At 44.4% G+C, this 15,704-nt stretch overlaps 1 protein-coding gene across 1 annotated transcript in view; it reads left to right on the forward strand.

Moving 5' to 3' along the window:
• The window catches only part of TPRG1 (tumor protein p63 regulated 1), a 64,190-nt gene extending 49,288 nt beyond the window's left edge, over positions 1-14,902 (forward strand). The window contains exons 5-6 of the mRNA XM_075571033.1: positions 11,562-11,715; positions 13,634-14,902. Coding sequence (XP_075427148.1) covers positions 11,562-11,715; positions 13,634-13,828 — 349 coding nt within the window. The 3' untranslated portion in view covers positions 13,829-14,902. The remainder of the gene's footprint in view (positions 1-11,561; positions 11,716-13,633) is intronic.
• Positions 14,903-15,704: the final 802 nt, after the last annotated feature.

A 15,704-nucleotide genomic window follows, 5' to 3' on the forward strand; every position in this document is an offset into this window, starting at 1 on the left:
CTTGTGAAGCATTCAGCCGTAAAATGAAATATTCTCATTGATTCTTTATCTCTGTGATAACATTAATGTGGTGTATTTAGCATGGACAGAGCTATTCTGTACATCTCGACTTTCTTATGAGCCAAAAGATCCAAAAAAGCGATTTTGAACATCAAAGCACCACACAGAATTCCGTAGATACATTTTTTAAGAGTTTGACCTTCCTGTAATGATTTTGGCAATTCAGTGAGCCTCTGTAACTAACAGGACATGCAATCAAAATATTGGATGGGTCACTGAAGGCGGGTGTACAGGATTATCACTGCAATGTGTTACAAGCCTGTGGCATCTTTTAGAACGAGTCCTTCAGCTTGACAGTGATAGCCTATCTGCAGGATTATTCCTTGAGCTGATGCCAGTGCAAAGCTGGGCTAAGAAACAGTACGTACTGTACCTGATGAATTAACACTTTGTCCTTGTTTCCATCGCTCCATTTTATAAGCAAAAAGGCGAGTCTGCCAAAGATGTATTTCTGTTGCTTAGATGTCTGGGTACAACCGAAAGAGCATTTTGTATGACGCACAACCACTTTATGGGCAGACTTTTGACAAATAAAAATAATTATAAAAACTAATCCTTTTTAAATTGACATGTTAATATTTTTACATTCAAATTATGTTAAACTCCTAAAATTCGCTTCTTCTGTTCTGGCTTGCCAACTCTCTATTTAGAGGACTTTAATGCCCACATTGATGACCCCTCTCTGGCCTGGGCAGCTCACCTCCTCTCTCACTTCCTATATTGGTCTCCACCAATGGATGGCTTTGAAGACCCACGAGGATGGTCAATTCCTTGATCTAGTCTGTACTATATAGTGCTCTTCCATTCCTCGGTCTCATCGTTCCTCTCTTGGACATAACCTCCTCTCATTTCCCCTTTCCCACATACCTCACACAACCTATATTTTGTCCTTTCTATACTCGCGACCTTTGGAATCCAGCTTAAAAAGAGAACTTTCTTCACTGCCACTCTCCTCTGACTCAAACAGCCTTGTTACAATGTACAACTCTGTCCTTACCTCCTCGCTAGACCAGTATGCTTCTTCCTGTATACCGATACTGACGGTGCTCCAATCCCCAACCCTGGCTAAACAAGCACACATGCTTTCTATGCTCCTTACTTCCATTCAACACCTTGGAGGAAGTTGTACTCTCTAGTAGAGTTGCTTCACTACAAATTCCAAACATAGCTACTTTACCCCTATATTAAACAAATCTACATCTTCTTTGCTTCCGGCTTGTCTTCGGACACTCTCTACAACATACGCCACTCTATCCACTACACCACAATACTTTGCTATATTGTTTGAATGGAGACATGGAAGAGAAAGCTACACATGAAGAAGAGTCTCAGCTGCTCTTTTCCTCATCTGCATCACATGCAGCATTAACCCTATTCCTTCTCATTTCCTTAAACCTTGCGCTACTACCCATGTCCCCATTCTCACTTATATCTTGAACTCGTCTCTTCGCTCTGACAATTTCCATCTCTTTTAGCATATTATTGTCCGATCTATATTCAATATTACCGTCCATGACCCTACCTCTTCAGTTAACTACTGGATCGCCTTGTCTTTCTTGCCTGTTGCCTTCTTTTGTTTACATTTGCAAAGCAGCAAAATTGGCCTTTTTTATTTTTGGGGGAAAAAAATCACCAAATGTTTTAGGTGCAGTACCACAGGTATCTCTCCACATGGAATATGAATGAGACTATTTGGAGGTATATAAGTCACTTTGTTCCTCTATTAAACAGGACTACATTTTTTTTAGCAAAAGCGCAACATTTGAAAAACATTGGGACACTGGCACATCTCTGCCCAACCTGTTAGACCCTCTCCAATTAGACTTCCACACAACATACTGTACACAACTGCAACCACACAGCATACACAACTGCAACCCCACAGCATACACAACTGCAACCACACAGCATACAGAACTGCAACCCCACAGCATACACAACTGCAACCACACAGCATACACAACTGCAACCCCACAGCATACACAACTGCAACCACACAGCATACACAACTGCAACCCCACAGCATACACAACTGCAACCCCACAGCATACACAACTGCAACCCCACAGCATACACAACTGCAACCCCACAGCATACACAACTGCAACCCCACAACATACACAACTGCAACCATGCAGGATACACAACTACAACCACACCCACCAAAGTAGCTAATAACCTCCATATTGCTGAATCTCACAGAAGCGACTTGACTGACTATTCTTGCCCTCTCCTCTGCTTTTGATGCTGTAAACTACACTCTCTTCTCTTGCACATTCTTTGCTCTTTCCAGTCATGGCTCTTCCCTCACAGTAAAAGGATAGTGGGTGCTCCCAATTGTTCCGGAATGCAATAAAGAATGTCAATAAATACAACATATGAGTTGAACTCTTGCATGGAGTGGGTATGGGAGTGTGCGAGTATCCATAGCAGTGTAATATAATAACAAACCCTCCTGAAGGTAGCAGCAAAAATGATGAAAAATCACCTTGCTGCAACCTCATTGGAGTAAACCATGAAAAACCAATGGAAGTAGTAGAATATAATATAACTCACAATCCAGAAGCATGTTCTTCTTTAAGTGAATAATGAATCAAAGATCTTACCCACTCCTACAGCCTCAGTGAGTATATTGGTGGCGTGTCCAGCCGCTGGTAGAGATATCCAGATAGAAACAAGAAAATAGCAGCGCTCTGCCAAGGGAGCCAGGATGTATAAAAATGTATTGAATATAAAGCATCGCCCAAATGAGGTGTATGACCTACACTACGGCGATGCTTTATATTCCATATATTTTCATTTTTATACATCCTGGCCCCCTTGGCAGTGTGCTGATATTTTCTTGTTTCTATCTGGCTCTTCCCTCTCTGGGTTTTCCACCTACTTCTAACTGCTCCTTCAGTGTCTTTTAACAACTCCTCTACCTCTATGCAACTCTTCGTTGGTCTGCTGGATTTAGGTATTCCTGGTAAAATAAATGAATAAGAAAATTAACTCTCGCACTGGGTGACCTCATAACTACTTCGGCTTCAGCTGACATCTCTGTGCTGATAACACATAATTATATTTATCTGCACCTATATTTATTTATTAGCAATATCGGCCTGCGTGGCCCTTCATTGCCTCAAATGTCATATGTTTAAGAGAGAGCTGCTCATACTCTCATCCAAACCGTGTCCCATTGTTCCCTCTTACAATCTATTCAAAATAACGCTGCTAGAATAATTTCCTGGTCCTCCAGTCACATTTACTTCTGACCTCGTGAAATCTGTCTGCTAGATTCCTGAGGATGCCAGGTACATGGCAAACCTATCCTCCTTTCCTTTTAGTCTCGTCACTCCCGTGCATCTACATATATCTCAGCTCAGATCTCTCATTACTCCCATTCTCGCCTCTTAGTCAAGACAAGTAAATGTAATCGGTCGAGTGCGCCTATAGTGGGCGTGACCGCGACGGCGCGACACAGCGACCAAAGTCGCTGAAATCAATGGATTTTGAGATTTACCTCGATGGTCGCACCACGTGACTGCAATAAGCCAATCACAGAGCCTCAACATGACGTCACCGCCCCTTGCAGCCGGCGACATCGCAAAAACTCAATTACAACTTTTGTGACAGCGATGGGTGACGTCACCAGTCGTGTCGCTGTCAATGTAGCCTGCACTGTAAGGCCTGGGACATGGTGCAGGGAGCGGCGCTGGGCAGCGCTGACGCTCATGCTCACCTGCTCACGCAGGAGAGTTTTCTTGTCCCTGCATGAGCATCAGCGAGCGCGCTTGTGTGCAAGGTGGGAGCCGGGCGGGAGGCGGGGGAATGGAGGCAGGCGGGGCTAGGGCGCCACGTCACGGCGCCGACGTCACGGACTGCCATTGGCTTCTGACAGTCACGTGACCAGCCCTGCGCTTGCATGAGCGGCAAAATGTAAACTTGCCTGTCTCCCGCATTTCCACACGCCTCTGCACGGCTGCGGAGACGCCGTCTAAAGCCGCGCTGATAGGGATAATGTTTCCGCTCAGCGCCGCTCAGCGCGCCTCAGCACGGTCTTTTTGACCATGTCCGAGGCCTAAGCTCAGTCTTACTCTCAACCCAAGATGTCACATTGTTGTAACTTTGTTTCTAAAGCCCTCTCCCGTCTTAAACCTTTCTCACATATCTCTCCCTTCCTATGGAACTCCCTGCCACTTAAATTTGTCAAGCACCTTCCCTTTCCTTTTATAAACCCAGCTGAAAATTCTCCTCTTAAAAGAAGCTCTCATTAAATTGTTTACGCATACACTGCTCGCTCGAGATTCACTTGTAATAAATGGCCTTTAACTCCCACTGTGTTTGTGAGTCCCCAAATATAGCTCGTTGGGGAAGGTCTCCCTCTGCCTTATGTTATAATGTATTTCCTGCTCTTATCCCATTGTCTGTACTTTATTTCCCTGGTACTGTGAAGTTGTAAAGCACATGCGCCCACCCACTGAGGGACTGTAGGAATAAAATGATACAGTATTAGGAAAACGTCCTTTCTCTTGTGTAATGTAAAAAAAAAAACGTAAGTATGAAAACCCTACTAATGACTTGTGTTAATATTATTGACCCTTTAAAGTTGTGTAAGGCCATTCTTTTTTTTTCTCATGTATAAATGACATTTCCTTTTTTTTTTTTTCCTTTTAACTTCACCATTCAAACAACTGCCAAAGATTACAAGGCCGCCTCAACTTCTGTGATTATACTAATTGTCTGTCTACTCTGTATATGGTTTGCCGGTGGTACCTTTGCTAAGAGGTTATGGGACATATTAAGCCTGAATCTACAAGTGTTCAAATAATACATATTTGTATTGTGAGCACTCTAACATACAGGCCCACCTGAAGAATTTGCAACGTATTCTTCATGCCTGAGTCACTGCAAGATAAAGCAATTTGCCCGCGGCAGCGGTGACCTGGCAGTGTGTTAGAAAGTGGGTGCCAGTTCTGTAACCCCCGGGCTGCTCCTTCAGCCCTGGTAATTCCTTTCCTTATCGGCCAAAGCTAACAAACAGTTAATGGAGAGGTGCTACAGGCTGGGGAACAGGCTGGTTACAAGCCAGGTGAGCAAAGCGCAGATAAAGGCAGCACCTGCCTGAAGGTTTGTAACAGCCCTGGGGCATGGACAGGATCTAGACACTCTGCAATCTTATTGTCTGACACCGTGCCAGCGTCTTTTGCTTCTTGTCATGGAAAATATTTCATTTGAGGTCATTCAGTCAGCAAAATAGCATTTAATACCCTCTGAGATGCCAGCTCTTTCACTTCCTTTGTGTTTGTAAAATAAACACAGGGGTTGCATTTCATGAGGCCAGGGGGTCTTTATTTTAACAGTAAGGTTTAAGTTTTCAGTTCTGGGAGATATTTAAGTCAGCAAAGTGCAGCTTATTGATGCTGCTGCTCCCTCTATCCCAGCGCATAACATCCTACACACCCAGCATTTACTGCAAGAGGCTCCTCGTAAATCAGGACTTCTGCTTGGGGCTATGCTTTTATTTCTCTTAGGAAGACTCTTTCAGTTAAAGGTGCAGCCTCAATTAGTCCGTTTAAAATATATGTTTTATTTTCTTTTTAAGGAAACCACAATTTGTTTTGTGTTCTGACCACATACCTCATTGGAAAATTCTCCAGCTTTAGAAAAAAAACCAGATTGTGAATTTTTAACCTTAACAAACGGCCTTAACTATGCGAATTGTTAAAGAATGTTCTATTTCACATTAGGGACTTATAAATGAGTGCAGCGTTCCTTGCCTCAGATCGCGGGAAGACCGTAAGACAGAAATATGTATTTAACATGATATTTGTTGCTCTGATGTTCCTAGTTGAGCTTAGAGCATGAAATGAAAATGATGTCAATATTAACCGAATATTCCACGGCAGAATACATCACATGACTGCGTTTTCTGTGTATGTTGCTAAGAGGGACTGCACCTCAAAAGGTGAGAATCAATTACATTAATTAATGGGAAATCATTAGGGTTGCCAGGTGGCTTGTCCAAAAATACTCGACACAATACTGGACCCCCACGCCCCCGAATACATATAAAAAATACCCCCACGCCCCTCGAATACATATAAAAAAATACCCCCACGCCCCTCGAATACATATAAAAAAATACCCCCACGCCCCTCGAATACATATAAAAATACCCCCACGCCCCTCGAATACATATAAAAAATAACCCCACCTCCTCAATACATATAAAATATACCCCCACCTCTCCCCATCATCATCTCGGCTCATCCTGGCCCCCCAAATTGTGTCCTTACCTTATTTCCAGGAAGGACGCGGACTTCTTTGGGCCGCCGGGGTGTGGGCTCCGCCCCCGCTGTCCTCTGATTTGCTGTTCGCTCCTCCAATCAGGGACAGGATGCACAGACACTCACGTGTGCTCTTGACTGTGCCCGGCTACTGTCTGCGGCCCGCCCCCCGCCTCCAGTCTCAGCACCAGGCCAGCACTTCCAGCCACGCCTGCCGTCGCGCCGCCCTCGCACTGGCGCTGCCAGCCCCCCGCCTCCAGTCTCAGCACCAGGCCAGCACTTCCAGCCACGCCTGCCGTCGCGCCGCCCTCGCACTTGCGCTGCCAGCCCCCCGCCTCCAGTCTCAGCACCAGGCCAGCACTTCCAGCCACGCCTGCCGTCGCGCCGCCCTCGCACTGGCGCTGCCAGCCCCCCGCCTCCAGTCTCAGCACCAGGCCAGCACTTCCAGCCACGCCTGCCGTCGCGCCGCCCTCGCACTGGCGCTGCCAGCCCCCCGCCTCCAGTCTCAGCACCAGGCCAGCACTTCCAGCCACGCCTGCCGTCGCGCCGCCCTCGCACTGGCGCTGCCAGCCCCCCGCCTCCAGTCTCAGCACCAGGCCAGCACTTCCAGCCACGCCTGCCGTCGCGCCGCCCTCGCACTGGCGCTGCCAGCCCCCCGCCTCCATGCTCAGCACTTCCAGCCACGCCTGCCGTCGCGCCGCCCTCGCACTTTCTCTGCCAGCCCTCCACCACCACAAAAATGGTAATACCGGACACATACCTCCGATTTTATACCGGACAGGCATCGGAATTACCGGCCTGTCCGGGTGAAAACCGGATACCCGGCAACCCTAGGAATCATATACACGAGAGAAAGGACAAGACGCCGATAAAATGAACATTTATTTATTTATTAAATGTTTTACCCGGAATAATAAAGGTAAGAGGCTGCTGCGCACCAAACAACGTGGGAACAAGATACAATTACCGCTACTCCGGGTCCAGGGATCACCCGGCGCAATATTCCAAGTGAATATGGAGGAGGAAAAAGAGGAACGGGGCACTGCGGGTTTAGATAAAGTGAATTTATTTGCCAATTGATCGACATTTCGGCCTCTGTCGGCCTTTCTCACGTGCTAATGCCATTAACTCTTGAGAAACGCGACAGAGGCCGAAACGTCGCTCAATTGGCAAATAAAGTGCCTTGTTTCTCTTTTTCTTACCAGGAAGTAATAGATTGAGAGTTCTCGCTCGTTGTCATGTATGTCCCGGGCAGAGAGTTATGATGACAGATACATGGTTACAAATACATAGTTACATAAGTGAAAGGTTATACATTATATACAAGACATTGCATGCACAGTTAGAGATAATATATATTATGGGCGTATGTAACAGTTACAGATAATATATATTATGGGCGTATGTAACAGTTACAGATAATATATATTATAGGCGTATGTAACAGTTACAGATAATATATATTATAGGCGTATGTAACAGTTACAGATAATATATATTATAGGCGTATGTAACAGTTACAGATAATATATATTATAGGCGTATGTAACAGTTACAGATAATATATATTATAGGTGTATGTAACAGTTACAGATAATATATATTATAGGCGTATGTAACAGTTACAGATAATATATATTATAGGCGTATGTAACAGTTACAGATAATATATATTATAGGCGTATGTAACAGTTACAGATAATATATATTATAGGCGTATGTAACAGTTACAGATAATATATATTATAGGCGTATGTAACAGTTACAGATAATATATATTATAGGCGTATGTAACAGTTACAGATAATATATATTATAGGCGTATGTAACAGTTACAGATAATATATATTATAGGCGTATGTAACAGTTACAGATAATATATATTATAGGCGTATGTAACAGTTACTGACCAGGTTAAAATGTGAGACCGCTTTAGTTGTGAAAGAACTGAGACTGGTGGCAGCTGTGAGAGTCTCCGGTAGACTGTTCCAGTTTTGGGGTGCTCGGTAAGAGGAGGAGGAACGGCCGGATACTTTGCTGAACCTTGGGACATGAAATAGTCTTTGGAGTCAGATCTCATGAACCAAAAGCAACATAACATATTACCTGCGAAGTTACCGGGTTCAGCCGCCACGTTACCTTCTGTTTCAACATTGCCTCTTATTCCCTTTAGAGTGTAAGCTCCCAGGATCAGTATCCTCGTTACCTTCTGTATCTGAGTGTAAGCTCCCAGGATCAGTATCCTCGTTACCTTCTGTATCTGAGTGTAAGCTCCCAGGATCAGGGCCTCGTTACCTTCTGTATCTGAGTGTAAGCTCTCAGGATCAGGGTCCTCATTACCTTCTGTATCTGAGTGTAAGCTCTCAGGATCAGGGCCTCGTTACCTTCTGTATCTGAGTGTAAGCTCCCAGGATCAGAGCCTCGTTACTTTCTGTATCTGAGTGTACGCTCCCAGGATCAGGGTCCTCATTACCTTCTGTATCTGAGTGTAAGCTCTCAGGATCAGGGCCTCGTTACCTTCTGTATCTGAGTGTAAGCTCTCAGGATCAGGGTCCTCGTTACCTTCTGTATCTGAGTGTAAGCTCCCAGGATCAGGGTCCTCATACCTTCTGTATCTGAGTGTAAGCTCTCAGGATCAGGGTCCTCATACCTTCTGTATCTGAGTGTAAGCTCCCAGGATCAGAGCCTCGTTACTTTCTGTATCTGAGTGTAAGCTCTCAGGATCAGGGTCTCATTACCTTCTGTATCTGAGTGTAAGCTCTCAGGATCAGGGCCTCGTTACCTTCTGTATCTGAGTGTAAGCTCTCAGGATCAGAGCCTCGTTACTTTCTGTATCTGAGTGTAAGCTCTCAGGATCAGGGTCTCATTACCTTCTGTATCTGAGTGTAAGCTCTCAGGATCAGGGCCTCGTTACCTTCTGTATCTGAGTGTAAGCTCTCAGGATCAGAGCCTCGTTACCTTCTGTATCTGAGTGCAAGCTCCCAGGATCAGGGTCCTCGTTACCTTCTGTATCTGAGTGTACGCTCCCAGGATCAGGGCCTCATTACCTTCTGTATCTGAGTGTAAGCTCCCAGGATCAGAGCCTCGTTACTTTCTGTATCTGAGTGTAAGCTCTCAGGATCAGTGTCCTCGTTACCTTCTGTATCTGAGTGTAAGCTCTCAGAATCAGGGCCTCATTACCTCCTGTATCTGAGTGTAAGCTCCCAGGATCAGAGCCTCGTTACCTTCTGTATCTGAGTGTAAGCTCCCAGGATCAGAGCCTCATTACCTTCTGTATCTGAGTGTAAGCTCCCAGGATCAGAGCCTCGTTACCTTCTGTATCTGAGTGTAAGCTCCCAGGATCAGGGTCTCGTTACCTTCTGTATCTGAGTGTAAGCTCTCAGGATCAGAGCCTCGTTACGTTCTGTATCTGAGTGTAAGCTCTCAGGATCAGGGCATCATTACCTTCTGTATCTGAGTGTAAGCTCCCAGGATCAGAGCCTCGTTACCTTCTGTATCTGAGTGTAAGCTCTCAGGATCAGGGTCCTTGTTACCTTCTGTATCTGTTTACGCTTGTCTTTCTGTACTTGTATGTGATTCAGTTTCTGTATTTAATGTCACTCTGTTCCCCCATTGTACCACGCTGCGGTATATGGTGGCGCTTTACAAATAAAAGGATAATAATCTTAACTTTTGGCCCCTCTGGCAGTGAAAGGGTCCAGAACATGGCATACCTGGATTTAGGGACAGATGGGCAAACATTGAGACGTTTGGACATAAGTAAATTTGTACAAAGCACACTCGCACACAAAGCTGCTAACACTCCATTGTGCAGAACGGTTTAATGGACTTGTGCCAGCGAGTTGCATTAACCACACATACTGCGTTTTTACTAAGCTGGGGGTTTGTTGCCAAATGCAAAGAAAACACTCTTATGCTGAAATAAAACTGTTCTGTTATAGAGGGTGAATGGCATGCGTTGCAATTCATCCATATTTTTTTTTCATCCAGCCTGATATCTAATCTTTTAAAGAGGATTACATACAAAAATGATCAGGTTTCAGCTTTCGAATATAATTGTAAACAAAATAAAAATACTAGTTTATGCCAAATATCTTGACATATCGTTTAGTGTTTCTGCACGGATGAAGTGAGAGAAGAACCGAATCATTTTCTTCATAATGAAAGCACCCAGATTCCATGCTGCCCGCTGCAGACAGGATAGTGCCGGCTGTCACGTCTCACCCATTCCTGTGCAGCTTCCTTTACTTAAAGACTGGTTGAAGTGGTTTAAAAACTACTGGTGGTATCCAAGATTTCAAAAAGATTTATTAAACATGGAAGCGATTTGGACCCTATTTGAGAAATAATTCAGCATTATTTATCTGTAAGAATAGTTAGGGAGGAAAACAAAAAGAAATGTAAGCTTGAAAATTCAAATAAAAGCAGCGCGCCCTCGTACCTTCACACCTCAACAGGTACTCACAGGTGCGAGTCTTACTCATTGGCAGGTAGTCTCACTGCAGTAGTCTGATACTCTTTTACGTGTCGGTAACCAGGGGTGGATTGGGCCGTCGGGAAGCAGGGCAAGTGCCCAGTGGGCCGGTGCCGCCTTGGCTATAAAGGGGGCTTGATGTCGGGTACAGAAGTCCCCCCGCACTTCCCCACAACAATTAAACTGATTGGCAGGGGAGAGCGCGCTACCTCTGTAAGTGTCACTTACCGGAGTGGCATCTCCTACAGCGTTGCGTTGTTATGGCGACCCAACATCACATGGTGATGCGTTGCCATGACAATGGGCCATCACATGTTGATCCGTCGCTATGACAACAAAACATCACAAGACGGCACGACATAATGATGCTGCATCGTGGGAGGGGGACCGGTAAGTCCGATACCGATATCTGTCTCCAACCCGCCGCTGTCAGTAACGGTACTTATTCGGACTCTGTGGTAGTCATTGGAAAGATAGTCATTGTAAGTAAGCGCTGAGTACATAGTTGGCATAATCTAAGAATAATAAATATGCATGTTTTATTTTTGTTTACGCCAATCCTGCATATAAGCATGCAGGCTGTTTCCAATACAAAGGGGTAATAAATAAAGCAAAATATATCAAACAGAAACCAAGTCACAATCATGGATTTGTACATCTTTGCAAAGTGTTATTCTGGAAGTGATTGCTCTGTCCCACTGGGACAGGCTGCGTACTACAAGGGCCAAGGACTCAACGTTTCTGTGTCTTTCTAGGAGGGAAGGGGAGGGTCTCCGTATCCATTGGGATAAATTGCGTGAAGCCTCCTTTGTCTCCCGCTGGAACCCCATGTCGGTGGATCTGCCGTACACTACCTTCATTGAGCACCCGCTGAAGAACTGCAGTGAGAAATTTACCGCCATCTGCCAGGTAAAACGACAGTGCTACATACAACTGCAGGAAGGTGGGAAGCAGCACGTGTGGCGGGTGGGAGGAGGGGGTGACTGCAGGAAGGTGGGAAGCAGCACGTGTGGCGGGTGGGAGGAGGGGGTGACTGTAGGAAGGTGGGAAGCAGCACGTGTGGCGGGTGGGAGGAGGGGGTGACTGTGGGAAGGTGGGAAGCAGCACGTGTGGCGGGTGGGAGGAGGGGGTGACTGTGGGAAGGTGGGAAGCAGCACGTGTGGCGGGTGGGAGGAGGGGGTGACTGTGGGAAGGTGGGAAGCAGCACGTGTGGCGGGTGGGAGGAGGGGGTGACTGTAGGAAGGTGGGAAGCAGCACGTGTGGCGGGTGGGAGGAGGGGGTGACTGTGACACGGCCATCATCTTATTACCTTCCAGGAACAGCATAAAAACCCACCGCAGGCAGACACGGCTGAGAAAACTCTGTGCTGCTTGGGAACTGCACAATCAGTGGGGGTTTTGCTTCTTTTGTACCCTGATTTTATACAATAAAGACTTCGGAATTAGGGGATCAACAGGTGAAATCTCAAAGTAGTGACCGTCTGTTAGTTTTGGTTTTGTTTGTTATTTTGACCTCCCAAGTTTTTATTTTGTTTCCATTTTTTTTATGCTTAGTGCCCGACTGTTGGCTTCTCATCTAATGCTGTTCATAATTACACCTGATTTAATAATTTACACTGTTTCAGGCTGAAAAGAGGGGTCTCTTGTTACCACGGTGATGTTCCTTTCAAATTCACCTTTCTATGAAGTCATACAGTATATACAATAGTTTGTTAGAAGGGTTTGTCCTATTCCTGAATGGTGGGTTGACAAGGACAGTTAATCCCTAACTTACTGGGTAGGTGTAAGTAAGGGCCACTGTTGCTTCTAATTAAGTCCCATACACATGGGCAGCACTGGGTGGTGTTTGGGCTTCTATGACAAGTGCCCCGTGGCATTCAGAAGTGTGGGTTGAAGAATCAGTCCTAGAGTGTGTAAGACCTCTCTCTGCTCTATGTGGGAGTGTGACATTTGTGAACGAAACATGAACTCCAAAGGTTTATTCAAATGAAACAAACCCTACACATAGAAACAAGCACACATTTAATAAACCCGCTCAGGAGGTATGAGATGAGTAAGGCCAGTGATGAGCAATCAAGGAGCTTTCTCCCTATTGCATGATTGAAACGCTCTCACGTGTATGTTGAGAGGCTCTTATGAAGATACTTAGTATCACACAGTTCAGTATTATGGTTAGACCCAATGTGTAGCAGCTTCTTGACTTACAAAACGACTTATTTTGGGAGATCCCGTTTAACAAGTTTGCTATATTGATATTATGAGTTGTCAACACTCATTGCCCTAACTTAATTTTAAAAAAAACAGGCGACCGATTCCTCAGCCCAGCGTTTGGAGGACAGTTAGAGGGCGTTAAGGACAGTTCTGGAATGAGCAGTTGTAACTAAAAGGAAAACACTAAACCATATAACAACATATTCTGCCGTAGGGCACATTCCAGCTCCGGGAGACCTGTCTGCTTAGTAACTATGGGTCAGAATGTTTGTTTCATCATTCAAGATGTTTTAATAACTGTACTGGAGGCCCAAAAGCCTTACCTTGAGCAACAGACCAACAAATAACATGGTATATACCATACATACTGCGTTTATTAGGGGCCAGCTAATAAATCATATTTAACAAACGGAAACCATGCCGGAGCATCGAAAATAAAGCCGTTAATGGCCAGTAGTTCACAGCATACACCGCCAAGAAACTGTCATGGTTTATATCCACATTTCAATGAAATAGAAAACAACGTGACATCCCAAAATTGTGTTATATATACACCAACAAACTGTGACTTGACCGTTAAAGAATAGTGCCTCATTGCTCTCTCTGTTTCCCCGCAGATTGGAGGCTTTACCGATCACCTCGTAAAAGCGGCACAAGAAGCCCATCGGATGAGCCCAGTGCCAGGCAGGGCAAATGGAGCCCTGGTCTTAAGCCAACCCATTTTGGTTGAGACTTACGTTGGGTTTATGTCATTTATCGGAAACCGGAACAAACTTGGTTATTCACTTGCCAGAGGCAGTGTTGGGTTTTAAAGTACAGTAAATCATAATATTATAATGGTGATATCTGCACTATGGGGATTTTCCCAGGTTCTGATGGGCTGATATTCATATTACAGGTGTAATGTGATGTTTACATTAGAAAAATATTATACAATAACTATATAAAATAATCAAGTAGCTACAGCCAATATTATAACTCAAAACGCGCATACTTTTTTTAACATTGGGGATTTTAATGGTCAGGCACAAAATTAACATACGTATCTTTGATTTAATACATTATTTAACAATATAAATGTCTACATATCTGTAGAAGTATTTCAAACCTCTTCAGTGCTGGGAAAAACAGCAACGCTTTATGTAGTGTTGCCGGCACTTCCAGAGCTGGGGGGTGTTCAGATGATGGCTAGGTCTTGGCGTGCCACCGAAATGTACTGGTCAAACTCCTATAACGTTGCCTTTAAATATCTGAATTAATCTCTAGCAAAACTTCCGCAACCGCAGTGAGTGTTTTCTGTAGTTTATTTTTTTCTAAGTCTCAGCCCTTTCATTTTTATAAATGCTTTAGCAGTCACTTGGGACAATAACCAAAGTTTTCTAAAACATACCAAAAACCTACCGGTCATTGAGACAGACAGATTTTGCTATATTAAGCCATGTTCTTCAAATTGAGAAATGAAGATTCAAAGAATAAAACCACCCCATGGTCAGTTTGTCCCAGTGAGTTGCCTGGTGGCCTTAGAGTTGGTAGATGCTGGTGTCCAAAAGGGAGACCCTCGTCTTTAAAGGAGAATAGTGTTTTGTGGGATTTCAATGAATACTTTTTGAAACTCAACACTATATCAATTAATTATATGCTTGATAATAATAAGCACTGTCAATTTTAATACTTTGGGCTAAGAACCGCGAAGTAATGATATGTAACTGTAGTTTTTGTTTACATAGTTTATTAATGAATCCCTCCACTGTTGGATCCCCCGGAGCACAGTAGTTCTATGGCCCATCAAATAGTAACAAGAAATAACACCGTGCCAAAAGAAAAAGTATAGTTTGTGCTGTATTTGTCTTTGGGTATGTTATTAAATAAAAATGTATTCATATTCACCACTAGTGTGTTTCATTACAGAGCTAATGTTGTGAATAAACACGACACAGAAACACAGAATCATCCAGCTCCCTGTGACCACATTGAATGTAAGAGGGGGTCTTTCTCCGTACCAGTGACAGTGTCTCCTTATGAGGATCAAGTACTACTGACTCATTCTTTAAGCGGACATCAACCAATGACCACTAGTGCCATGAACACATCCACCAATATCCATGAACCTAACGGAGACACGTCTGCAGACTACATACTGACAAGACTGTAACAATGGCATTTGGGACCAAGGCTACATTTCAAAGCTTCTAAAGCTACCAATGATGGAGCTACAAATCAGAACCAATTCTAATACCATCCTACCCCCTGTCACTAGTTTTAAATATCTGAGCATATGGGTTGGCTACAATTTAACATTCGGGATGCACATTGATACCCGGACATCCAAAACCTATGCCAAACTAAGTGTACTTTATTGGAACAAATCCTCCCTAAGTCTGCTTGTCAGAAAGTGCATCGCCCAGCAGATGTTAATGCCAATTGTAGACTATGGGGGCATAGTATATGGTACAGCACCCCAAACTCACTTACCAAACTTGACACCCTCTACAACTCAATATGCTGATTTGTCCTCCAATGTAACTACAACACACATCACTGCGAAATGCTCAAAGAACTAGATGGTCATCATTTGAGTCTAGACGCAAAGATAATTTTTTTCTGGCTTACCTTAAAATACTTTTCCGGGCAAGCTACCCATCTATCTGAACAAGCTCCTCACCCCTACCACATGCAGCACTTATCATC

This window comes from Ascaphus truei, chromosome 14 (genome assembly GCF_040206685.1).
Source record: "Ascaphus truei isolate aAscTru1 chromosome 14, aAscTru1.hap1, whole genome shotgun sequence".
NCBI lineage: Eukaryota > Metazoa > Chordata > Amphibia > Anura > Ascaphidae > Ascaphus > Ascaphus truei.